This window comes from Vombatus ursinus, unplaced genomic scaffold, assembly GCF_900497805.2.
Source record: "Vombatus ursinus unplaced genomic scaffold, bare-nosed wombat genome assembly UNPS02004704.1, whole genome shotgun sequence".
NCBI classification, from domain to species: Eukaryota; Metazoa; Chordata; class Mammalia; order Diprotodontia; family Vombatidae; genus Vombatus; species Vombatus ursinus.
The window spans coordinates 463,997-489,492 of record NW_020944482.1 but is presented as its reverse complement, the minus strand read 5'-3'; the positions used below and the strand labels follow the sequence as shown (position 1 = coordinate 489,492).

Genomic DNA, 25,496 nt, shown 5'->3' with positions numbered 1-25,496 from the left:
GCAAGTCTATTAACCTCTATCAGTCTCATGAAAGTTTCCTAATCTGTAAAATGAGGATAATTAATAGCACCTACCTAACAGGACTGTTATGAGAATCAACTGATATTACATATATAAAGTGTTTTACAAACCTTAAAATTCTTTATAAATACTCTTTTTAGGGAGGAATTCTAACTACTTTCATACTCTTGTTGCAGTACTTATCATATTTTTAATAATTCCTGAGGAATGTAGATTTCCAGTGGCAGTTATGTATTCTCCATTTCCTTTTTTCTAGATGAATTGATGAAGAATTATATTTCTGAACTTCAGAATACGGAAGAAATGATTCGCTGTGGATTTTCACTGGCCTTGGGTTCCCTTCCAGCTTTTTTTCTGAAAGGCAAACTTAAGCTGGTGAGCCCTGATTTTGATACTAATAAAAATATACAAGTTTGGAGAAATAGCAAGTTTGAAGCAGCTTGTCCTGAACAGAACATGCATATTAAAAATTGAGAGAATTGGATTATAACATTTTTTAAAAATCCAAGCAGTATTTTCAGTTTTCTGTGGAGACTTTCAAGTTCTTGTGGGTATATCTGAGAGAGAAAGAGAAAGAATATGAAAACTAACTTCAAGTAGATTGGTTTTTTTCTTTAATGCTCTGTTTTCATATGCATCTAAAATGAAGAACTTGTGTGTAAGTTCATTCCAACTGAATTTTATTTGGCTATTAGGATGGAATTCAGTGTGCTAAGTAGAAATGAGACTTCTCAGAAAAATTGTTTTGCTTTGAGGAAACTGGTGGAATGATTTGGATCCCAGCTTTGACAGTTCCTAACTATATAACCTTGCACAAGCCACTTAACTTCTTTCATCCTTAGTTTTCTCAACTGTAGAATGATAAAGTTGGACAAGAGGAACTCTCTGATTTGGACAGGTTGAGTTTGAGGTGCCTATGGAACATAGTGTGAAATATCCAATAAGTAGTTGATAATGTGTGACTACAATTCAGGAGATGATATAGGGCTAGATAAAAAGATTTGGGAATCATTTATATAAATATGATTATTAAACACATGGGAGCTGATCAGGTGACTGAATATGAGATTGAAGAAAAATAGATGAGATCTCTAGACAAGAGACCATATTTAGGAGGAATGATGTAGATGATGAACTAGCAAAGAAAACTGAGAAACAATCAGACAGGTGGGAGGAGAAGCAGGAGAGACCAGTTTTGCCAAAGAAACAAAGATAGAAACAAAATACCAAAAGGAAAGGGTGAGTACCACTATCAGATGCTTTGGGCAGGTTGAGAAGAATGAAGATTGATATGAAGCTACCAAATTTTGCTCTTGAATTAATTGCTAACTTTGGATACAGCAGTTTCAATTGAATGATAGTTCAAGAAACCAGATTGCAGATGGTCAAGAAATGAGTGAGAGTAGAGGTTGAAGCAGTGAATGTAGACAGATTCTCCTTGTCTTCATCATTGTCATCATCATCTTCCTCTTCTTCTTCTCCTTCTTCTTCTCCCCCCTCATTAAGACAATTTAAATAATTTAATTGCTTAAATTTAACAATTTAATAAGTAGGTTAACCTGCTGATACTCCTCAGTTTAAGATAGCCACTGGGATCAACTTCCCCAGTAGCAGGGATTACAGGCTTGTGTGCCACCATGCCTAGTGTAGAAAGCTTTTTAGGAGTTTATGAAAGGAAGGAGAGATAAAGAATGAAGACTTGGAAGGGCTGATAGGGTTAGTGAGGGTTTCTTTCTGGAAAAGGAAGATTTGGACATGTTTAAAGACAGCTGGAGCAAATTTCACAAGGCCCTTGAGCTATCATTCAACAACCTTGAGCTATCATTACCTACTCAATTGACTAAAATGATGGAAGGGGAAAGTGACAAATCTTGGGGAGAATATGGAAAAATTGGGGCACTAATACATTGTTGGCGGAATTGTGAACTGATCCAACCGTTTTGGAGAGCAATCTGGAATTATGCCCAAAGAGTTATTAAACTACCTGTACCTTTTGACTCAGTAATACCACTGCTTAATCTGTTTCCAAAGATGATTATGGAAAAAAGGAAAAGAACCTGTACATTCTAAAATGTTTGTAGCAGCTCTCTTTGTGGAAGCAAAGAGCTAGAAACTGAAGGGATGCCCATCGATTGGCTGAACAAGTTGTGGTATATGATTGTTTTGAAATGCTATTGTGCTATAAGAAATGATGAGCTCAAAAATGATGAGTTAGAAAAAGCATGGAAAGGCTTGCACAAAATAATGAAGAGCAAAATGAGCAGAACCAAGGCAGCAGCTGCAATATTCTTTTAAGAACGACTTCAAAGGGGACAGCTAGGTGGTGGAGTGGATACAGCTGTGTGCCCTTGGGCAAGTCACTTAACCTCAATTGCCTTTAAAAAAAAATCCTCACTGTATCAGGGGCAGCTAGGTGGCGTAATGGATAGAGCACTGGCCCTGAAGTCAGGAGGACCTGAGTTCAAATCTGACCTCAGACCAAACACTTGACACTTAGTAGCTGTGTGACCCTGGGCAAGTCACTTAACCCCAATTGCAAAAAAAACCCAAAAAACAAAATGACTTCAAGCAAATAGTTATTCTGTAGATTATAAATACCCAAATTAACTATAAAGGACATATGAAGAAAGATGCTATCCACCTCCAAAGAAAAAATTGATAAATAGATGTATGTATAACATATATATGTATATATGTGTGTGTATATACACATACACACACACATATATATATATATCTATTTGTGTCTAATGATAGCCATCTCTAAGGTGGGGGTAGGGAACAGGGGAAGGAAAAAAAAGAAATTTACATGATAATTTTGTTGTGTGTTTGAAAGGAATAGCAAGTTGTGTATAGCAAATTTGTAGTTTCATGTGCAATCATCTTTTTTATTGTACTAAGTTATGGAAATGATTGTTTTATTCCAGAAATTAAAAAAGAAAAGACAGTAGAAGGGACAGATAATTATTATCTCCTAGTGGAGATGGAGAGGAAAGAATTGAGAGTGAAAGTTGAGATATTGGCCTTGTGAAAGCAAAGGGTCACCTCTTCATCAGAAATACAGGAAATACAGAAATGTAGAAAGAGAGGAGAGATGATAACAAGAGGTTTTGAGATGTAGAGAAGAGGGAGCTCACCACCCCTGACCTCTTATAGGAAAGAATGGTATATGAATTTTGAGGAGAGAGTGTTAAGTTTTGACATATCCTCTGTGGGAAATGGGATAGAAAAATCAGTTAGGATTGTAAAAGGATTGCCATACTGCAAAAAGGGCCTAGTTGACTCTGGTTTGTGATTTTCTCTAGTTCCATTCAGCAGTAGAGACAGGATACAGATAGACGAAGTGATCCAGGGTTGTGGTTGGCAAGGCATGTTGATACAATTAGGGAACAAAGGATTCCAGAAAAGAAGATACTGTAGAGGTAAACTGTTTAACTATTAAGGTGAAGATTGAGGTGAATGGGAGTTAAAGAGTTGGAGGTGGGAGTTGAGGAGTGGAAGATGTTACTTTTAGGCAGTCAGATACTCACCAACACATCTCATTTAGTCTTTTGTGAAACCTTAGAATAATAGGTAGATTATTATCAATATTAGCCCCATTGTATAGATGAGGAAACTAAGGCATACAAGGTCACATATATGTGGTAGAACTAAGTCTTGAACCCAGGTCTCCTGAACAGACCAAGTCTAGTACTCTCTCTGTTACATTGTATTGCCTTGTACTACTAATAAGGCTTTCAAAATGAGATTTTCTTTTTATAGTTTATAACTCTCCTGATAATTTTCATGTTGCCTTTCAGGTGTTAGATGGCTTAAAAGCTGTTACTCACATTTCTCCTAAGGACGTGAGCTTTGCTGAAGCAAGAAGAGATGCCTTGAAAGCAATTGCCAAGTAGGTCTTATGACCTTATGAATTTTCCTTTACGTCTGAACTGTGACAAGTAAAAAAGCTATTTGAATATGAATTTATGCATTGATAAAATAAAATGTCCATGCTTATTTTATGTTTAATTTTTGTTAATAACAAGGTTAATAAAAGTTTGATTAGAGCTAAATGCATGATGAATTGTTGGGTTAATTTCTATGGTTTCAGAATATTGGTATGTCTGTTCTTTTCTCTGTGTTCTCATGAAGTTCTGTTCACTATGTAGTGACTTGTGGCTTGGAAGCCCTGGGAGAAAACAATTCTAGTTCTTATTTATGCAGCACATTATGGTTTACAGAAGCACTTCACAACAGGCCTCTGAGATAGGTAGTGCATGTATAAACTATTCTATCTTCTGAACACCTCCAATTACATGTTCCATTAAGTTCCAAATTTAATCTGTCCAAAACAAACCACTGCTCCTTCTAATTTCCCCATTTCCATTAAGGGTACCACAATTCTCCCCGTCACCCAGATTTGCAACCTATAAGTCATTCTTGACTCTTCTTCTTTGCTTACTCATCCTATCTCCTCTCCAAACAGTTAGCAGTCTTATATAAGCTTCTGTCTCCTCTCATCAGTTCCCTTCTCTCCAGCCACATAGCCACTATTCTAGTTCAGGGCCTATTCACTTCTTGCCTGTGCCTTTTCAATAGTTTATTACTTGGTCGTTCTATATCTATGTGCTCCCTTTTCCAGGTTAGAATCTACACTCTTGACAAATTAATATTCTTTTTTTAGGCAATTGGGGTTAAGTGAGTTGCCCACGGCCACACAGCTAGTAAATGTCAAGTGTCTGGTCTGAGGCTGGATTTGAACTCAGGTCCTCCTGACTCCAGGGCCGGTGCTATATACACTGCACCACCTACCTGCCCTGACAAGTTAATATTCTTAAAGCACAGGTCTTCAGTTTACTTACCTGTAAATGTGAAACCCAGGATAATGTTAACTTCTTGAGAGCAAGGACTATTTGGCTTTGGTATCCCCAGTGCTATCACAGTGCCTGGAACAATGTTAGGTGCTAATTAAATGTTGCTATATGATCCTCTCTTTTCACATAAGGAAATAGAGGCTCAGAAAGGTTAGGTGACTTGGTCACACACAGGAAGCAGGCAGAACTTAGCTCTTCAGACCAAAACCCAGTGCTGATTAAACTGAGCCACATAGTTTCTCTAGAAAGTGGTATCAACTGGTACTTTAAAAAGATAAAAATTTAAAAATTAAAAGAAAGAAAATGACCAAGGCTGATGCATCTAGCTTGCCTTTACCTCCATCACGTTTCCATTTTCACTGAGGCAAAGTAGGCAGAACTTCATTCTATATAAAGCCCTTAGGTTGCACATGCCCTCCTGTGATATGTTTTTTCCATTCAAGGCTGCCCTTCATGTTCACTTTAAATTGGTTTCATCTGTATAAATAAATTGAATATTGAGGAATATAACATGAATTACACATTGATAAAAGAATCCTGTCAGATCCAGACATCCCTTGCCCACTTACATGCAATTGTTACTCATGAAGAAGTAGAGAAGGCCTCTTATGCCCTCTCTGTTGCCATTTATTATCTAATGCCTCTTAAGCTATAGTGACATTACTGAGTGTGACCTCATAGAAAGGTTTTGCTTTTTTTTTTTTTAAGAAAAATAAGAGTTGATATAATATAGTGGTTTAAGATTTACAAAGCTGTTTTCACATGCTATTTCATTTAATTCTCCTGAAAATCCAAATAAGTAGGGATTGCAGACATTATTATTCCTGTTTTATAAAGGAGGAAACTGAGATGCTAAGACATTAAATGACTTGCCCATAGTCAGAGTAGAGCTCCTTCTGATTCAAGTTTAGCATTCTTTCCACTTAAAGTAGTTTGCTTTTGTAATGCACAGAATAGTCTCAGTTCCCATAAGAGGCAGTCATATAACTAACTCAAGAGTATATTGATAAATTTTTAGTATTCTGTAATAGAAAAATATACCACACTGTCAATAATATATACTATGGAAGATAGAAGCTTTGATGAGAAGACATGATTTAAGCATGTGTACTTTTTTTCTCAGGATTTGTCAGACAGTAGGAGTGAAGGCTGAAGCATCTGAAGATGATGTTATATGCAAAGAAAATGTTTACCAGATCTATGACACATTCCTTGATTGCATGAATGATTACACTACTGACAGCAGAGGAGATGTTGGAGCATGGTAAGATACCCAATGTTTGACAGTTGATTTTTTTTTAGAGACAGTCTTTTAAAAATTATATATATTGTTGTAAAGTATATAGGGACTTTGGATGAAGAACTTCTGTGTTGATCTGAATTAAGAGGAAATATAGCGATGATACTGTCAAATGGTACAATTGTACCCATTTAAGAATGTAGACATTCACTAAAGGTTCTTCACAACACTTCATCATCACCTATTTATTAAAAATGTTGCTTCCAACATTGTGGGGAGATACAGTAGAAGCCAGTTCCTCATATGTTAGGAACTGGAGAGGCTTCTACCAAAAATGAGGTGATCTGCCTCTGTCACTATAGTCTAGGAGCTGAATTGCCCTAGGAAGTTTATGGCCAAAGGTTCTCCTTAGAAAAGACTACACATAGATATTGTGATTATTTCTTAACTTTTCCCTTACTGGAAGCAATGTGTAAAATGCATAGCTTTCACAATCTCGGATGATGTTGTTAGGTCTATACTTTGCTATTTGCTATCTTTGAGAGACAGTGGAAAAAGTACTGGATTTCGAGTTAGTAGACCTGGGTTTAAGTTCTAACTCTGACTTGACGTAGCTAGAGCAAGCCCCTTATTTTCTCTATGCCTTAGTTACTCCTTGCCTTTAGCTTTACAGATTTAATAGAAATAGATCTAGACTTGGAATTAGAAAGATCTAGGTTTGAATCCTACATCACATAGTTATTAGCTATCTGTCTCTGGCCAAATCACTTTAATTCCTGTGCTTCATTTTTCTCATTTGAAAAATGAGGGGGCAGCTAGGTGGCACAGTGGATAGAGCACCGGCCCTGAAGTCAGGAGTACCTGAGTTCAAATTCGACCTCAGACCAAACACCTGACACTTACTAGCTGTGTGACCCTGGGCAAGTCACTTAACCCTAATTGCCTTAAAAAAAAAAATGAGGGAGTAGAATCAGATGGCCTCTGAGCTTCCTTTTAGCTTTGATTCTTTGATATAGGATATGCTGGTGATCATATTTGTACTAACTACCTCAAAGATTTATCATGAAGAAAATAATTTTTATACTATAACATGCATAATTTGAATTCATGATGATTATAGACTCTAGTGTGTCCTATTTATTTTAAAAAAGAGTATCCCCAAATCTATTCATATCTTTATTCATAACCTATCTTTTTTTCCTTCATCTCTTCATTAGGCAGTATTCTCTTTATGATTCTAGAAATAATTTTCTCCTTACTGAAAATACCTGACTGAAGTAACATTAGAGTTTAGTGAACCTGTGATGAGTTAAGTCTTTTGAGTGACTTTTAAAAGCCATTTTGTGTTTTCTCCCTTTAGTTAGTCTACAGTGCCCGTTAATGCTTAAAATGAAAGGACAGCTAATTATGGGAAAAGATGTGTCCCAAAGATTTGCTTAAAATACAAGGGGAAGCAAAAAACAAATTCAGAGAGAGCAAATTGGAAAATTCTAGATTTTTATTATGATGAAGGAAATAGAAGTTTAGTGCCATGTAAACTAAAGCTTAAAAAAAGATATTAGTGAAATCATCCTCTGCCTTCGAGAATTGCATAAATATTTAATATTTATGTGGTTAATCAGTCAACAAACATTTATTGAGCACCTACAATATGCCAGGCACTGAGGATACAAGTACAAAAAAGAAAGACCTTAAGGAGCTTATAATCCAATGGAGGATAGTACAGGAGTTGAGGGTAAAGAAGGTACTGGGAAGAGGGTTGATCATAATGGAGTTCCCTTTAAAGAAATGTAGTCTAGTGGGAAAAGAAGAGGTGGTTGACTTGAAGCCCTGTTTAAAGGGAAGCTTTGAGAGGAGTACTTTGCTTTGCTGTAATCAAAAGAGCAGAGAAACTGAGGAGATGTTAATACCAAGGCTGATGCGTTCTTGAAGGATAATATATTTCCTGATGATGAGGTTCCTAGGGAGCATGATCATGATGGAGTTCAGACCAAAGGAGTATAGCTAGGTGGTAAATGAAGAGAAATTGTATGGCTCTCTGATGAGTGAACCTTAATGTATTAGTGCTTATTTTAACTCTTACAACTGAGAACCTTGATATCTATTATAGAACCTCAAACAAACCCAAAAATAAGTGACACTGGCAAGCCCTACTTGGCAAATCACTGTCACAAAATTTATGCCTTTTACTCCTAGTGAAGTACCTAGAGCACTGTGCATTTCAATGGTCTCCAGAGGCATTACTATATTAAAATATAGTAAAATAGTAAATATAGTAAAAGGCTCCTTAAAAGTAATGGCCTAATTTTATACATCTTTTGTATCCCTACTGACCACCACAACGCCCAAAGGGCAATGAGTAAATATTCATATAGTCTTTACTCTTAGGGATTTGTTTCACTTATGCTTTTCAATCAACAAGTATTTATTAAGCATTTCTTTGCCAGGCAGTGTGCTAGATAATGAGACACAAGTACAAAGAATGGAAAAGTCACTTCTGTCAAGAAGCATATATTCTAATGAGAGAGTGGTGATAATTGAGTATACAATCAGTTGGATCAGACAGGAAGGTACAGGAATAAGTGCACATGTAGAAAGGTTGACCTTGGCAAAGAGAAATGCCATTTCTTGGCCAGAGGTTGAGGAGAATGGAGAAGAGAGTGAGAAATTATGTCAAGAGGTTTTGAGATGAAGACTTAGGGGAGATAGGGAGTTCAGGTGTTTCTCAGTCACGATAGAGGCAAAGAGGAGTGGGCATGTGGGGTGTGGGAAGAGGCTTGAGGAGGGAAGAGAAGGTTGGGAATAGCTTCTTTGAAGAATGAGATAGGGAATAGGTTAGGAAGAAATAAAAAGAATGTCAGATATTGTAATTATAGAACTGAAACACTTGTGAGTTATAATTAGATCTAGTATGTGACCATTTCTCTGGCTGGCTAAGGTGGAAAAAGGTCATGGAATTTATGCACATGGTAGATAACCAATAAATATTTGAAAGAAGAGTGAATGAATTAACAATTAATATTCATAGTGATGCTGAGCCAACAAGAACATGTTCAGTTGTATTGAATGTTCTCTGTAAGAGAGCAGAGATATTTGTAATATTTTTAGAAGCATTTTCCTTTTAAAATAGTTATATTCTAAAAAAATTTAGTCCTTTGAGAAAACTCTTTCAATTGCCCAGAAACTTCACTTGCTATATGCAAATTAGACATTATTTTATTATGATCATTGTTCCTTCTTGTGGCTCTAGGAGTCTAGGGAGTTGAACTAATTGGGCCAATAATAAAAGAATTCTCCTTGTTGGTTGAATTGAATCATGGCTTTAATTTTTCTGTTTATACTTAGAAGCCATTCCTGTTCTTCAATAACTAACAGTATAGTGAAGTAAATATTTTAGTAGTTCTTGCATGTCCATCAGAGGGTGTAATTGGTAAGGGATTGACTACTACTTCATAACATTCTTACAGAGAACTATAAGGTTAGTTCATATTTTGCCCCTTTATTTTTTTAATTAATTAATTTATTTTTAGTTTTCAACATTCACTTCCATAAAATTTTGAGTTCCAAATTTTCTCCTGGTCTGCCCTCCCTTCTATCACCACCCCCTTACCCCTTTCCCTTCCCCTTCTATTTTCCTGTAGGACAGGATAGATTTCTATACCCCATTGCCTGTATATTTTATTTCCCCATTGCATGTAAAAACAATTTTTAACATTTGCTTTTAAAACTTTGGGTTCCAAATTCTCTCCTTCCTCCCTCTCAACCCACCTTCATTGGGAAGGCAAACAACTTGATACAGGTTATACATGTGTAGTCATGCAAAACACTTCCATAATACTATGTTGTGAAAAACTAACTATATTTCCCTTCATCCTATCCTACCCCCCATTTATACTATTCTCTCCTTTGAGTCTGTCCCTCTTCAAAAGGGTTTGCTTCTGATTACCCCCTCCCCCCATCTGCCCTCCCTTCTATCATCCTCCTCTCTCTTATCCCTTTTCCTTCTATTTACCTGTAGGGTAAGATAGATTTCCATACCCAATTGAGTGTGTATGATATTTCCTCCTTAAGCCAAATTCGGTGAGAGTAAGATTCACTCATTCCCTTTCACCTTCCCTCTCTTCCGGTAAAAGCTTTTTCTTCCCTCTTGTATGCAAGATAATTTAACCCATTCTACCTCTCCCTTTTTCCTTCTCCCAGTATAATCCTGTTTCACGTCTTAATTTTATTTTTTAGGTATCATCCCTTCATATTCAACTTACCCTGTGCCCTCTGTCTATTCCCTCCAACTACCCTAATACTGACAAAGGTCTCATGAGTTACTAATATCGTCTTTCCATGTAGGGAATATAAACAGTTCAACTTTAATAAGTCTCTTATGATTTCTCTTTCCTATTTACCTTTTCATGTTGCTCTTGAGTCTTATATTTGAAAGTCAGATTTTTTATTCAGCTCTGGTTTTTCCATCAAGAATGCTTGAAAGTCCTCTATTTCACTGAATGACCATTTTTTCCCCTGAAGGATTATACTCAGTTTTTCTGGGTAAGTGTGTCTTGGTTTTAATCCTAGCTCCTTTGCTCTCTGGAATGTCATATTCCAAATCCTCTGGTCCCTTAATGTAGAAGTTGCTAAATTTTGTGTTATCCTGATGGTGTTTCCACAAGTACTATAGGCAGAGTACTTGATGAGCGCTGAGAATACAACAGAAAGGTAGAGACAGTCCCTACTTTCACATTGCTCACATTCTAATGGAGGAGCAAATGGTAATACAGCTTCTTAAATATCATTTCCAATGATAAAATCACTTCTGTTTCTGATGTTGAACCATTTGATAGTGCCAAGGAATTGGTGGAAAGAATTATTTTTTTTTTTTGGTTCTTTGGTATCTTGAGGAGGAAGGAACTATACCACATGCAGAAGCAGGTAGTTAGAATAGCTGGCTCATTCTTCACAGAAGTTTCTTCTTTGAATGATGGCAGTGAGGACTAGGCTGGGAAGAGGACCAGTGGTCTGGGTGATGTTGCTTTTCCCAGGGTTCTGTACCTACCTGTTTGTTTGTGGCAATTGATCAGCAGTGGGTGTTGATGATGAGAAAAGTGATGAAACATTTACTTCCGTTCGAGGTTGAGAGATGAGCAGACTACATGAATGAATTTTAATATTTTTATATACACACACACACACACACATACATATGTACATATATACATTTTTCAAGTTGTATATTATAAAAATAATAATAGTACTGATACTTATATAGCTTTTGCTATGTGCCAGGCACTGTGTGTTAAGTGCTTTACAATTATCTCATTTGATCCTCACAACAACTCTGTGGTAGGTGCTACTATTATCCCCAGTTTATAGATGAGAAAACTGAGGTATAGGTTAAGTGACTTGCTCAGGGTCACACAATAAGTGACTCAGGTCTTCTTGATTTTAGGCTTGGTGTGCCATCCATGGTGCCACCTACCTTTCCTTTACCACCAATGAATATTTTCGTTGTTGACTTTATTCAGCTGTCTTTCTTTGTTGCAAGGAAAGAATCAGGGGAGAGCAGATATGCTGGAAATGACTATGATATTAAAAAAAAAAGGCATCAATAAAACTGAAAGAAAGATAGGAAGGGTAGGTAAATTGGTGGTTGCTGGTTGGTGTACTGAGAAAGCTTTTGTACTTGGACCTAGCAGACCTGTGTTGGAACTTGGCTATGTCACTACCCACCTACGTGATCCTGGGTAGGTCATTTGATCTCATTTATTCTTATCTGTAAAATCAGATTTAATAATGTTTATTTCATAGAGGAATTGTAAAGAATGTTGTTTGTAAATCTTAGAGCACCTATATAAGTCTAAGGAGTGAATGTTATGTCCGTACCTTTCCATTCTTAGTCCCACCACCCTTTGAGTCTCTTGTTACCTTATGCCTCCTAACTTGTTTCCTTTTTTTTGGTTTTTCTTCAGTGAAGTTAGTCTTGCACACAACTGCCACACTAATCTTCCTAATGCATAACTTAACTCTGGTCATGCCAATTCCCTGCTTAGAAATCTTCAGATCCTCCTCTCTGTCTTCAGTATGAAGCCCAAACTCCTTACTCATCGGACATTCAAGGCTCCTCTGATCCCAGTTAGGATCATAAGATTTAGAGGTGGAAGTGTCATCAGGGACCATCTATTCCAACTTCCTCGGAGGAAACTAAGACCAAAAGAGGTTGTGGCTTGCCTAAAGCCACATAGAAAATAGCAGAGCCAGGATTTGAACATAAATCTTATGATTCAAAATTCAGTATTCTTTCTACTATACTTCATTGGTTTTTTCCCCAGTCTAAGTAAAAGTTGTTTTTTTGCATTTTATACCTTTCCAGCCTTCTGTCCTTGAATCTAGATAGTCTTATGTTCTGAGTAATAGAGATCAGTTTGGTCAGTTGGATCAGGATTCCAGTTTGGTGTGCTCACCTGTCTCTCTAGAGGCATAAAAAGTTTTGTTTCTTGATTCCTTCTCCTTATCCCATACTGATGACTGGTTGGAAGAGGAGAAGATAATAAAAAAGAAAAGACAGAGCAAATGTAGGCAAATGGCTTTTAGTAAATCCTGAAAATTATTTCTATAAGACAACTTAAGCCCATCTGAAACAATGACCTTTATTTTCCATCTATATCATGTTTGAATGAGTTTGAAGAAAAATGCGTTGAATCACAGCAAAGCAAACCTAGGTGAAGCCCTCTGCCAACCTTCTATAACTCCTATACCTTTTATTAGTTTGCTTTTCATTTACCTCCTTAGCCATGCAGATGGTGTATTAATTGCCCTGGACCCTAAAGGTAGAAAATCACAGCCTATTTTTACATAACCACTTTTACTTTCTTTTTTCTTTCTTTCTTTTTTTTTTTTTTTTTTAGTTTTCAACATTTACTTCCACAAGACTTTGAGTTCCAAATATTCACCCCATCTTGCCCCTCCCCCACCCCAAGATGGCATACATTCTGAATACCTCTTCCCCTAGTCTGCCTTCCCTTCTATCTCTCCTCCCCCTTTTCTTATCCCCTTCCCCTTCTATTATTGTATAGGGCAGGATAGATTTCTGTACCTCATTTCCTGTATTTCTTATTTCTCGGTTGCATGTGAAAACATTTTTTTAAACATGTGTTTTTAAAACTTTGGGTTCCAAATTTTCTCCCTCCCTCCCTCCCCACCCACCCTCATTAAAAAGGCAAGCAACTCAATATAGGTTATACATGTGCAGTTATGCAAAACACTTCCATAGTAGACATGCTGTGAAAAACTAACTCTATTTCCCTTAATCCTATCCTGCCCCCCCCATTTATTCTATTCTTTCTTTTGACCCTGTCCCCTGATTACCCCCTTTCCCAATCTGCCCTCCTCTCTGTCATCCCCCTATTCTCTTGTCCCCTTCCCCCCCTATTTTCCTGTAGGGTAAGATAGATTTCCATACCCAATTGAGTGTGTATGTTATTCCCTCCTTAAGTCAAATCCTATGAGAATAAGATTCACTCATTCCCTTTCACCTTTCCCTGTTTCCCCTCCACTGTAAGAGCCTTTTCTTTTCTGTTTTTTTGTGAGATAATTTACCCCATTCTACCTCTCCCTTTCTCCTTTTCCTAGTATAATTCTCTCTCACTTCTTAATTTTATTTTTTATTTTTATTTTTTATTCTCCAGATATGACCCCTCATCTTCAACTCACCCTGTGCCCCCTGTCTGTCTATCTATCTATCTATCTATCTATCTATCTATCTATCTATCTATACATACATATAGTTTTTTTTCCCTCCAGCTACCCTAATACTGACAAAGGTCTCATGAGTTACAAATATCATCTTTCCATGCAGGAATGTAAACAGTTCAACCTTAATAAGTCTCTTATGATTTCTCTTTTCTGTTTACCTCTTCATGTTCCACTTGAGTCTTATATTTGAAAGTCAGATTTTCTATTCAGCTCTGATCTTTTCATCAGGAATGCTTGAAAGTCCTCTATTTCACTGAATGACCATTTTTTCCCCTGAAGGATTATACTCAGTTTTGCTGGGTAGGTGATTCTTGGTTGAAATCCTATCTCCTTTGCTCTTCTGAATATCATATTCCATGCCCTGCGGTCCCTTAATGTAGAAGCTGCTAAATCTTGTGTTATCCTGATTGTCCACAATACTTGAATTGTTTCTTTCTGGCTGCTTGTAATATTTTCTCCTTGACCTGGGAACTCTGGAATTTGGCTACAACATTCCTAGGAGTTTTCCTTTGGGGATCTCTTTCAGGCGGAGATCAGTGGATTCTTTCAATTTCTATTTTACCCTCTGGTTCTAAAATATCAGGATAGTTTTCCTGGATAATTTATTGAAAGATGATATCTAGGCTCTTTTTTTGATCATGGCTTTCAGATAGTCCAATAATTTTTAAATTCTCTCTCCTGGATCTATTTTCCAGGTCAGTTGTTTTTCCAATGAGATATTTCACATTGTTTTCTAATTTTTCATTCTTCTGGATTTGTTTTACAGTGTCTTGATTTCTCATAAAGTCACTAGCTTCCAATTGCTCCATTCTAATTTTGAAGGAAGTATTTTCTTCAGTAAGTTTTTGGACTTCCTTTTCCATTTGGCCAATGTTGCTTTTTAGGGCATTCTTCTCCTCATTGGCTTTTTGGACCTCTTTTGCCATTTGGGTTAGGCTATTTTTTAAGTTGTTATTTTCTTCAGTGTTTTTTTGGGTCTCCTTTAGCAAGCTGTTGACTTGTTTTTCATGATTTTCTTGCATCACTCTCATTTCTCTTCCCAGTTTTTCCTTTTCTTCTCTTACATGCTTCTCAAAATTCCTTTTGAGCTCTTCCAAGGCCTGGGACTGATTCATATTTTTATTGGAGGCTTTGGATGTAGGAGCTTTGACTTTGTTGTCTTCTTCTGGTTGTATGTTTTGATCTTCTTTGTTACCAAAGTAAGATAATATAGTCTGACTCTTTTTGTGCTGCTTACTCATGATCCCAGCCAATTACTTGAGTTTTCAACTCTTTGTTAAGGTAAGAGTCTGTTTCCAATGTGGAGAATGTCCCAAGCTTCAGGGGTTTTGTGCAGCTGTTTTCAGAGCTACTTCTAGGAACCTGTAAATTTTCAGTTCTTCCAAGGTGGTATGATGAGGGGTGAGGTGTTTCCTCTCCACCGCCACAACAAGCTCTCTCACACCAGCACTCCTCCTCACCCCAGGACCGCCCCTCAGAACTGTGACCCAAATCCAAGCACAGGCAAAGCAAGAGATTCCTGCCTCAGCACTGGTAAAGAGATCCCTGCAATCCCCCTCTGATCAGCCACTTGATTCCCCCTCAGTCTGTGGGCTGGAAGCCCAGGAGGCACCCGCCACCCTAGGAACTTGTGACTGAGACCTAGCTTCTCTCTCACCGCAGTCACAGACTTTTCCCACTGACCTTCCAAGTTGTGTTTGGTGTTCATGGGTTGAGAAGTTTGGAAACCGCCACAGCTGCCTGCCATTCCGTTCTCTGAGGCCTGTGCCAGGTTTGCTATGCCCACGCCGCACTGTTCTCCTCTCCCCGCCCAGCACGATATACCTTTCTGATCAATCATCCAGGTTGTCTTGCACTGGAAATTTGTTTCACTCTGTCTTTTTGTGGGTTCTGCTGCTTTAGAATTTGTTTAGAGCCATTTTTTTACAGGTATTTGGAGGGGTTTGGGGGAGAGCTCAAGCAAGTCACTGCTTTCACTCCGCCATCTTAGCTCTGCCCCCCCCCACTTTCACTTTCATAAGAGAGAGTTTGATTCTGCCTTGTAGCCCCTTGATTCTTCAAAATTATTTAATCTACTAACTTTCCTTGGGTACCTGTTCATTTACTACAATTTCTTCTTTGATTATGACTTTAAGCTCAGAGTATATATATACTCTATGTAGTTCTGGAGTTCAACTGCTAGTAAGATCATGTGTCAGAGTACAGAGGTGCTCCTGAAGATTTTGAAACCTGCAGGAATCCTTGCTTTATAAGGCAGTTCATCTGGCTTATCCTGAGTTATGATTTTTACTCCATTTTGCATACTCTGTAATAAGGCAACACTGACCTTCTTGCTGTTCCTTGAATGACACACATCATCGCCTGACTCTGCCTTTTCATTGATGGCCTCCCATGCTAGAAATGCTCTCCCTCCTTATTTCCCTGTCTTCCTTCAAGACTCAACTGAGATTCCATCTTTGGCAAGAAACCTTTCCTCCTCCCCATCTCATTTACACTGTTCCCCTCACCCCATCTAGTGCCTTTCCTTTGAGATTCCCTTCTATATACGCTATAGATATCTTGTCTGTACATAGTTGTTGGGGCAGCTAGGTGGCGCAGTGGATAGAGCACTGGCCCTGGATTCAGGAGGACCTGAGTTCAAGTCAGGCCTCAGGCACATAGCACTTACTAGTTGTGTGACCTTGGTCAAGTCACTTAACCCCATTGCCTAGCCAAAAAAAAAAAGAAATGTACATAGATGTTGCATATTGTCTCTTCCATTAGAATGTTAGCCCTTTGAAAACAAGGTTTGTATTTTCCCTTCCTTTGTATTCCCAGAAGTTAGCATAGTGCATGTGCTGCTTAATCAGTGCTTTTTGACTGACTGGTGTTACGTAGAATCTTGATGTTGTTTACCTCTCATTTTTAGTCAAGAAGCCAAAACTCTGTAGGATTTTTATACATATTAAACTTTGATGAAAGGTGAGCAAGGATTAAGCAATTTAAATACAAAAAGGTAAAGCCTAGTAGATAACCATTAGCCAGATAGATAAGCTGATGCACCTAACATCCTGTGATAAAGCAACTAATTTCATTTTAAAATTATTTCTCCAATTCATTCATATATTTTAAGGATAAGTCATATATGGTCAAGGTGCAAAAGAGAAGCACTTATTGTATTTTTTTTAAAAAATCAGCTTAAAATAATAAAAAAGAACACATTCTGTCTGAAACTGTCAATCTTTATTTCATAACTCTTTTTTTCAATTCATAGTTCTTGCTTTTAAAAAAGTATGTAACAAAAAATAATGAAGTATTTATCAAATAATGAATTTGTACATAATTAAGGCTATGTATTGCATTTAAAACTAACCAAAGACAGTACTGTGCACATAATGGTTAATAAATATTTTAACATAATTGAATTAAAAGAATGGCTTTTTCTATTTCCTTCTCTGCTGAAGATTTCCAGATTTTTGTTTTAACTTTTGTCCATTCATATGAACTTCAGTCCCTCATATCCGACTGCTTTCCTGTTATTTCCTTCTGAATGTTATGTTGTCTCCTATTGAAAGCATCATCTCTTTCCCTCTTTTCCCTGTCCCAGTCCACAAAGTGCTTGATTGTCAATGGTGCTTTTGTTCATTTACTTAGACTTGAATCTCATCTTTTACTCTTCTCTCTCCTTCATTTTTTATCAAGACTTGTCAATTTTTTCTTCAGTATGTCATTTAAGTCCTTATTTTTTTTTTTCCACTGCCTTCACCCTGGTCTGGGCCCTGTGTACTCTGGAGATTTTAGCTCTATCATCTCCTAAGATTCCATCTTAGGGTTTCACTGTTCTTACTGGTGATGACTTCTATTGACCCACTATTTTAAGAAAGTTTTACTTTATCCCCTACTCTCTGCCTGTCTGATCTGTATCATATCAAATGCCTTGTCACAGCTTGCATGCCCTTTCCTTCCCTTCACCTTCCAGTTCTGGAGCCGTAATCAATTCAGTTCTGCCCCTGTTTTAGATAGGGTGTGTCATTCTGTTTCCTTTGGACCCACTCACTGTCCCCTGTAATGTTTTGGACCAAAGTGCCCTCCCTGGCTGCCACTCTCCTATGTATATTGTATTCCCCTGTCATAATCTATCTAGTTAATCCTGTAGTGGTTCCCTATTTCTTGTGAAATCATATCTTCCTTTGCTTGGTTTTCTATACCTTCCATTTTTTTGATCCCACCATGCCTATCTATTACTGCTAAGTATGAGCCCTTACTCTATTAAGGTTGGTTGTTTCACATGCTCTCAATGGTGCTTTTGCCAAAGAACTTTTTTTTTATTTCAGTCTAACCTTATCTCTGCTGCATTTGAAACATTATGGAGAATGGGAGAAGTATCATGGGACATAGAGAGAACAAATAAATACATGATTTACACTAAAAGGAATAATATAAAATCTGTAAACACTAGATCAATGAGTTTGACTTTAATTCTGGAACCAGCATGGTAAATTGGAAAGAGCATTTGTCCTAACATCAGAGGATTTGGGTTCAAATCTTGCTGCTGATTTAGCTGTATGATATCAATCAAGGAATTTAACTTTATTAGGCCTCAGTTTCTTCATCTGAAAAATGAGAAAGTTGGTTTCGATGGCCTCTGAAGTCCCTTTTAGTACTAAATCTGTGATCTTTGCAAAATCCTAGAATGTTTTATTAAAGAGATGATTAGTAAAGATTGAGAAAAGAAATTAGCAACTACAAGGAGCCATCATGGCTTCATTAATAACAGGCTTAATCATATTGCCGGCCTAATCATATTTCCTTTCTTGTTAGGGTTACTAAACTGGTAATTGAAGGAAATACTATAGATACAGTTGCCTAGATTTTAGCATAACTTTGAATATTTTGTGGTATTCTTACAAAAGAAGGTGGTGAGATGTGGGCTAGATGATAACACAATTAGATTCAGAACCTGTTGAATTACTGGACTCACAGAGTAGTCATAAGTGATTCAGTGTCATCTTGGAAGGAATTCTACAGTGGAATGTCCCAGATTTTTTGGTTGGCCTTGGACTGTTTAACATTTTTTTTTTATTAACTTGGATAAAGGTGTAGATGTTGAGCTTTTCAATTTTGCATATGACACAAGGCAAGGAGAAATATACTAAGTGATGGAATAAGAATCTGTAAAAAGTCTTGACAGTCTGGGCTTGAAACTAAGATGAAATTTAGAGGGTTAAATGTAACGTCTTATACTTTGATTTAAAAATATACTTCACAAATACAAGATTAAGGAGATAGGTTAAAGTGGTTTGTCTCAAGAAGATCAACATGTTGTGGTTGCCAAATAATTAATATAATTTCTAGGAACAATGATAATAACTTGCATTTATATAAAACTTAGAGGCTTGCAAAATGCTTCACAAATACTATCTTACTTTATCCTCACAACAACGCTAGGAAGTAAGTACTATTATTATTCCCGTTTTATAGATGAGGAAACTGAGACAAAGTTTTAAGTGACTTACCCAGAATCACACAGCTAGTAAGTGTCTGAGTTATTCAGAATAAGAATAAAATGCCTTGGGAGTTTATTAGACATCTGGCTTGTTGAGTATGTTATAGAAAAGATTATTAGTTATGAATTGATGGAGATGGCTAATGAAGTCACTTCCAACTGAAGTACTGGGATTCTATGGCTCAACTCAAAGATCTTAATGTTTAGTGCTGGACAGGACCTTAGCGATAACCTAGTTTGACCTCCTTGTTTACCAGTGAGAGAAGCAAGACCTAGGAAGGGTAGAGTGGTGGCCCTCATGATGAAACAAGAATTAACTATCAGAGTTGAAATTTGAACTCAGTTCTTCTGACTACAAGTCCGGTGCTCTTTGCACCCCAGAATGCTGCTTCTTATATTTTTCCACCAACACTTTACTCAATCATCTTTAATCTTTTCCTTCTTTGAAATTTAAAGGCATGTACAGTTAATATTGTTAATACATTATTTCATGGATATGAGAAATTGTTTTGCCAACCAAATTGTTGCCTTTTTGAGGTCAGAAATCATTTCTTGTACTATAGTCCCTTACAGTGAATAAAACCCCACTGAGTTATATAGTAACTGTGCAACAAGTATTTCTTACTTCATTGCATTATGAATCATAGGAATGATAGAATCATAGATTGGGCTGGAAGAGACTTCAGAAATTTTGTAGTCCAACCCCTTCAGTTACAAGTGAAGAAACTGATTTGCAGGGAGATGAAGTGTTTTGCCTGTGGTCACACAGGTAATAAGTAGCAGAACTGGTATTTGAACCTATGACTGATTCTAAATCCAGCGCTTGCTGCTATACAGTGCAGATGTCATTTATGTTGTGGCTACCCCTTCATCTGATGTAGATCATAATTGCTTTCATGCCTTTGTAAGCTATCTTTATGAGTTGTGGTGGCTAAAAAAACTTCACTACTTTGCTACTACTTTTCGTTGAGTCTTTCCAAATGTAGTTAGACTATTTTTCATCTAAGGATACTTAGTCCATCAATTGAAGCCTGCCCTTGGGTAGTACCTACCAGAGTTTCATCTTGCTACGAGAGCATTTGAGAGCCAAGGATCACCTCTTTGCCATGATCATGCATCAGAATATGACTCTACTGGAGGATCCAATAAATACTTGTTGACTAATTGACTAAAATATAGGAAAATATAAGACACATACCCCTTTCTGTCAAAGGCATTACTACCAGTTTTTCTCATTAAAATAACCATGATGTTTTTTTGGACTCTTCACTCTTCCTCACCCCGCCCCCCCCCCATACAGTCAATTGCTAGATCTTCCTCTTTCTATCTTTGCAGCATCTTTATCATCTGACTTCTTTTTCTGATGATATAACCAACATTTTAATTAAGGTTCTTGTTGCCTCTCACCTAAATTATGGCATTGGCTTCCTAGTTGTTTTCCCTGCTTCTACCTCCTCCTTCATTTTTCCCCTAAGGGAAGTCTTGTAGGGATGGGGTGAGACTTTCATCTGTACCATAGTAAGGCAGCTTCTACAATCTACTGACAGGCTGACTTCTAGCACAGGAGGTGAAGATGAGCACCCTTTTCTTCTTTTGCCAGCTGTGCTTGTCCCTTGAGGGAAGAGGAAGAAGAAAGTCACTAGAGAGTGGGACTTCCATCTCCTGCTGTGGAGGCTTGAGTTACACCCCTAGCCTTTGGAAGGAAGAGGAATAATGAAATAAGACCTCACATCTGACCACATGCTTTGCATCTTGTAGTCTCCTGCCTGATTAGAGGCACCTTCCACTTGATGATGAACATTTTCTCATGTGTTGAAAGCCTATACATCTCAGTGATTCTAAACCCCTATAGATCATCATCCAAATCCCATTCTTCAACCCCCAACTCCCAGTTCTTTTATTCCCTTCCTTCTTATCTCTGTCACCCCAAAGTTCCCACCAGATGTCCCTCACCCCTTTCACTGTATCCTCTAGAATAGCCCTCTGGAATGTGTTCCATAGGCAACAAACTTCCCTTCATCCTAAATCTTTTCCTTTCCCACTCTTTCCATCTTTTAGCAATCACTGAAACTTGATTTTTCTTGATTACATAACCTCTCTAGCCACCTTTTTTAGTATTGATTATACCTTAATTTATTCCCCTTGACTCATTGGTCAGTGCTGAAGAGTCAGAATACTCTTTGCTGCCCATTGCCACTTTTAGGTTCTCCCCCTATCTCCATCACTCAGTGACCTCTCCTCCTTTGAGATTCATGCTACTCACATTTGCCACCCAATCAAAATCCTGGTAACTATTGTCTGTGGATTTCTCGGTGACTTCTCTTCCTTCCTCAGTGAATTTATTACCTGACTTATAATTGTACTTTCCTCCCCAACTCCTTCCTCATATTAGGGAACTTCAACATACACTCCCCGAAATGCCTTCAATTCCTTAGCCTACTCACTTCACTTGACCTACCCCTCTACATCTCAGGCATATACATAGATGGTTGTACCTTTGATCTTGCCATCACCTACAAATCCACGACTTTCTTGTACAAGAATCCTCATATACAAAGAGATATCATATATCCCTTTATCTAACCATAATCTATTAATTTTCCTTCTATTCTTCTGTCTTCTCTTACCAGACCCAATTCTTTTTTTTTTTATTTGTTTGTTTGTTTGTTTGTTTTTTTTGGTGAGGCATTCAGGTTAAATGACTTGCCCAGGGTCACACAGCTAGTAAGTATCAAGTGTCTGAGGTCATATTTGAACTCAGGTCCTCCTGAGTCCAAGGCCATAACTTTATCCACTGCACCACCTAGCTACCCCACCAAACCCTATTCTTCACTCATACATTAACCCAATCTCTTCACCCCTCAGTTCTCTTCTAAAACATCTCCTCTGTAGTGGTCACTCTCCTCTTTTCCCACCTTGACACCTTGGTTAACCAGTTCAACTATACACTGTCCTCTTCTTTTCAGTTCTTGATCCCTTCATTATATTGCTGATTGCACCCTGCAAAATCTCACCTTTGGATCAATCCCACCATTTGCTGCACTTGTATCTACAGATGGGCCTTAAAAATAAATAAATAAATGTGTGTGTGTGTGTGTGTGTGTGTGTGTGTGTGTGTGTGTACATATGTGTATATATATATATGATGTGTATATATCCACATATATTTTGTTATGTATTTCCCAATTACAAACAAATTTTTTAAAATGTTGTGTTCCAAATTACCTTCATCCCTCCCTCAACTCCCCCTCCTTGAGAAAGCAAGCAGTTTGACATTGACTATACATGTGAAGTCATGAAAAATTTACCTCCATATTAGCCATGTTGCAAAAGAAAACAAACAAAACAATAAAAGTAAAGAAAATGAAATAAATGTGCTTCAGGATGCACTCAAAGTTCATCAGTTCTCTCTCTGGAGGTGGATAGCATTTTTTATCATATGTCTTTTGGAATTATCTTGGATCATTGTCTTAATCAGAGTAGCTAAATCTTTCATAGTTGATCATTCTTAAAATATTGCTATTACTTCATTGCTACATGGCACCTACAAAAAAAAAAATCGACCTCACTGTCTAATGTAGAAAGGCAGAAATATTAACTGCATCCTTTTCAGATCATAAGGCAATAAAAATTACACTATAAAAATGAAAGTGGAAAGATAAATTCAAAATTAATTGGAAATGAGATAGGCAGAGAGTAGGGGGTAAAGTGAAACTTAAAATAGTGGGCCAATCGAAGTCATCACCAGTAAGAACAGTGAACCCTAAGATGGAATCTTAGGAGATGGTAGAGCTAAAATCTCCAGAGTACATAGGGCCCAGACCAGGGTGAAGGCAGTGAAAAAGAAAAATAAGGACTTAAATGATATAGTGAAGAAAAAATTGACAAGTCTTGATTATAAAAAATGAAGAAGAGAGAAGAGTAAAAGATGAGATTCAAGTCTAAGTAAATGAACAAAAGTACCATTGATAATCAAGCAGTTTGTGGACTGGGACAGGGAAAAGAGGGAAATTAATTTAACCCTAAAGAGTAAAGAATGGGTGGGTCAAACTGCCAAATCATAAAAATAATCAGTAATTTCATTAAAGAGAATGACAATGAGACAATGTACTAAAAATTATGAAATGTAGCCAAAGCAGTACTGAGGGGAGAATTTATATCTTTAAATACTTACATCAATAAAATAGAGAAAAAATAGATCATGGCAACTAAAATAATTTGAATCAGAACAGATTAAAAATTCTCAATTAAATACTAATTTGGAAATCCTGCAAACCAAAGGTGAGATTAATAAAAGTGAAAGTAAGAAAACTATTATTTATTAGAGAAATGCAAATCAAAACAACTCTGAGGTACCTTATCACACCTATCAGATTGGCCAACATGACAAAACAGGTAAATGATACATGTTGGAGAAGATGTGGAAAAATTGGAACACTAATGCATTGTTGGTGGAATTAGGAAATGATCCAACCATTTTGGAGAGCAATTTGAAACTATGCCCAAAGGGCTATAAAAATGTGCATACCTAGCAATACCACTTTTAGGGCTGTATCCCAAAGAGATCATAAAAATGGGGAAGGGAACTACATGTACAAAAATATTTATAGCAGCTCTTTTTGTGGTGGCAAAGAATTGGAAATTGGGAGGAAGCCCATCAATTGGGGAATGGTTGAACAAGTTGTGGTATATGAATATAATGGAATACTATTGTGCTATAAGAAATTATGAGCAGGTAGACTTAAGAAAAACCTGGAAAGACTTGTATGGACTGATTCTGAGTGAAGTGAGCAGAACCAGGAGAACATTGTACACAGTAACAGCCATGTTGTGCGATGACTAACATTGATAGACTGAGCCCTTCTCAGCAATGCAAGGATCCAAGACATCTCCAAAAGCCTCAGGATGGAAAATGCTATCCATATCCAAAGAAAGAACTATGGAGTTTGAATGCAGATCGAAGCATACTATTTGCTCTTTTTTTTTCCTTCTGTTTTGTTTTGTTACCTCTTTCTTGTGGTTCCTCCTATTGGTTCTAATTCTTCCTTACAACAACTAATGTGAAAATATGTTTATTAGGAATGTATATGTAAAGCCTATATCAGATTGCATGCCATCTTGGGGAGGGAGGAAGGGAGGGAAGGAGAGAAAAATTTAAAACTCAAAAGCTTATGGAAGTGATTGTTGATAAATCAAAATAAATTAATAAAAATTTTAAAAGAACTATTGAGGTAATAAATAAAACTAGAATCTGGTTTTATGAAAAAAAGCCAGTAACATAGATAAACCATTGGTTAATTTGATTAAGAAAAGAAAGAAGAAAACCACATTACCAGTAACAAAAATGAAAAGGCTGAATTCACCACCAATGAAGAAAAAATTAAAGCAATTATTAAGAATTATTTTGCCCATTGTATGACAGCAAATTTGACAATCTAAGTGAAATAGATGAATATTTATTAAAATACAAATTGCCCAGATTAACAGAAGAGGTAATAGAATACTTACATAACGTTATCTTAGAAAAAGAATTTGAATAAGCTGTCATTGAGCTCCCTAAGAAAAAATCCCAGCATCAGATGGGTTCACTGTTGAATTCTACCAAACATTGAAAGAACAATTAATTCTAATACTATGTCAGCTCTTTGGAAAAATAGGGAAAGGAATCCTACCAAATTTTTTTATGACACAAATATGGTGCTGATGCCTAAACCAAGAATATCTAAGACAGAGGAAGAAAACTATAGACCATTTTCTCTAATGAATGTTGATGCAAAAATTTTAAGTAAAATACTAGCAAGGAGATCACAGCAATAAAGATCATACACAACAACCAAGTGGGTTTATTCCAGGAATGCAGGGCTGGTTACATATTAGGAAAACTATCAGCATAATTGACCATCTCAATAACAACATGAATAGAAATCATGTGATTATGTCAATAGATGCAAAAAAAGCTTTTGACAAAATACAGCACCCATTCCCATTAAAAGCACTTAAAGGAGCTTTCCTTAAAATGATAAACAATGTCTATCTAAAATCAGCAACAAACGTTATCTGTAGTGGGGCTAAGTTAGAAGCCTTTCTAATAGGATCAGGGGTGGAGCAAGGTTGCTCATTATCACCACTATTATTCAATTGTACTTGAAAT

The 25,496-nt window shown here is 37.0% G+C and overlaps 1 protein-coding gene across 1 annotated transcript in view; it reads left to right on the top strand.

The window, feature by feature from the left end:
- Nucleotides 1-25,496, top strand: part of TBCD (tubulin folding cofactor D) — a 445,631-nt gene that overhangs the window by 325,536 nt on the left and 94,599 nt on the right. Inside the window, exons 25-27 of the mRNA XM_027840857.1 lie at nucleotides 278-396; nucleotides 3,822-3,913; nucleotides 6,001-6,141. Of these exons, the coding sequence (XP_027696658.1) occupies nucleotides 278-396; nucleotides 3,822-3,913; nucleotides 6,001-6,141 (352 nt within the window). The remainder of the gene's footprint in view (nucleotides 1-277; nucleotides 397-3,821; nucleotides 3,914-6,000; nucleotides 6,142-25,496) is intronic.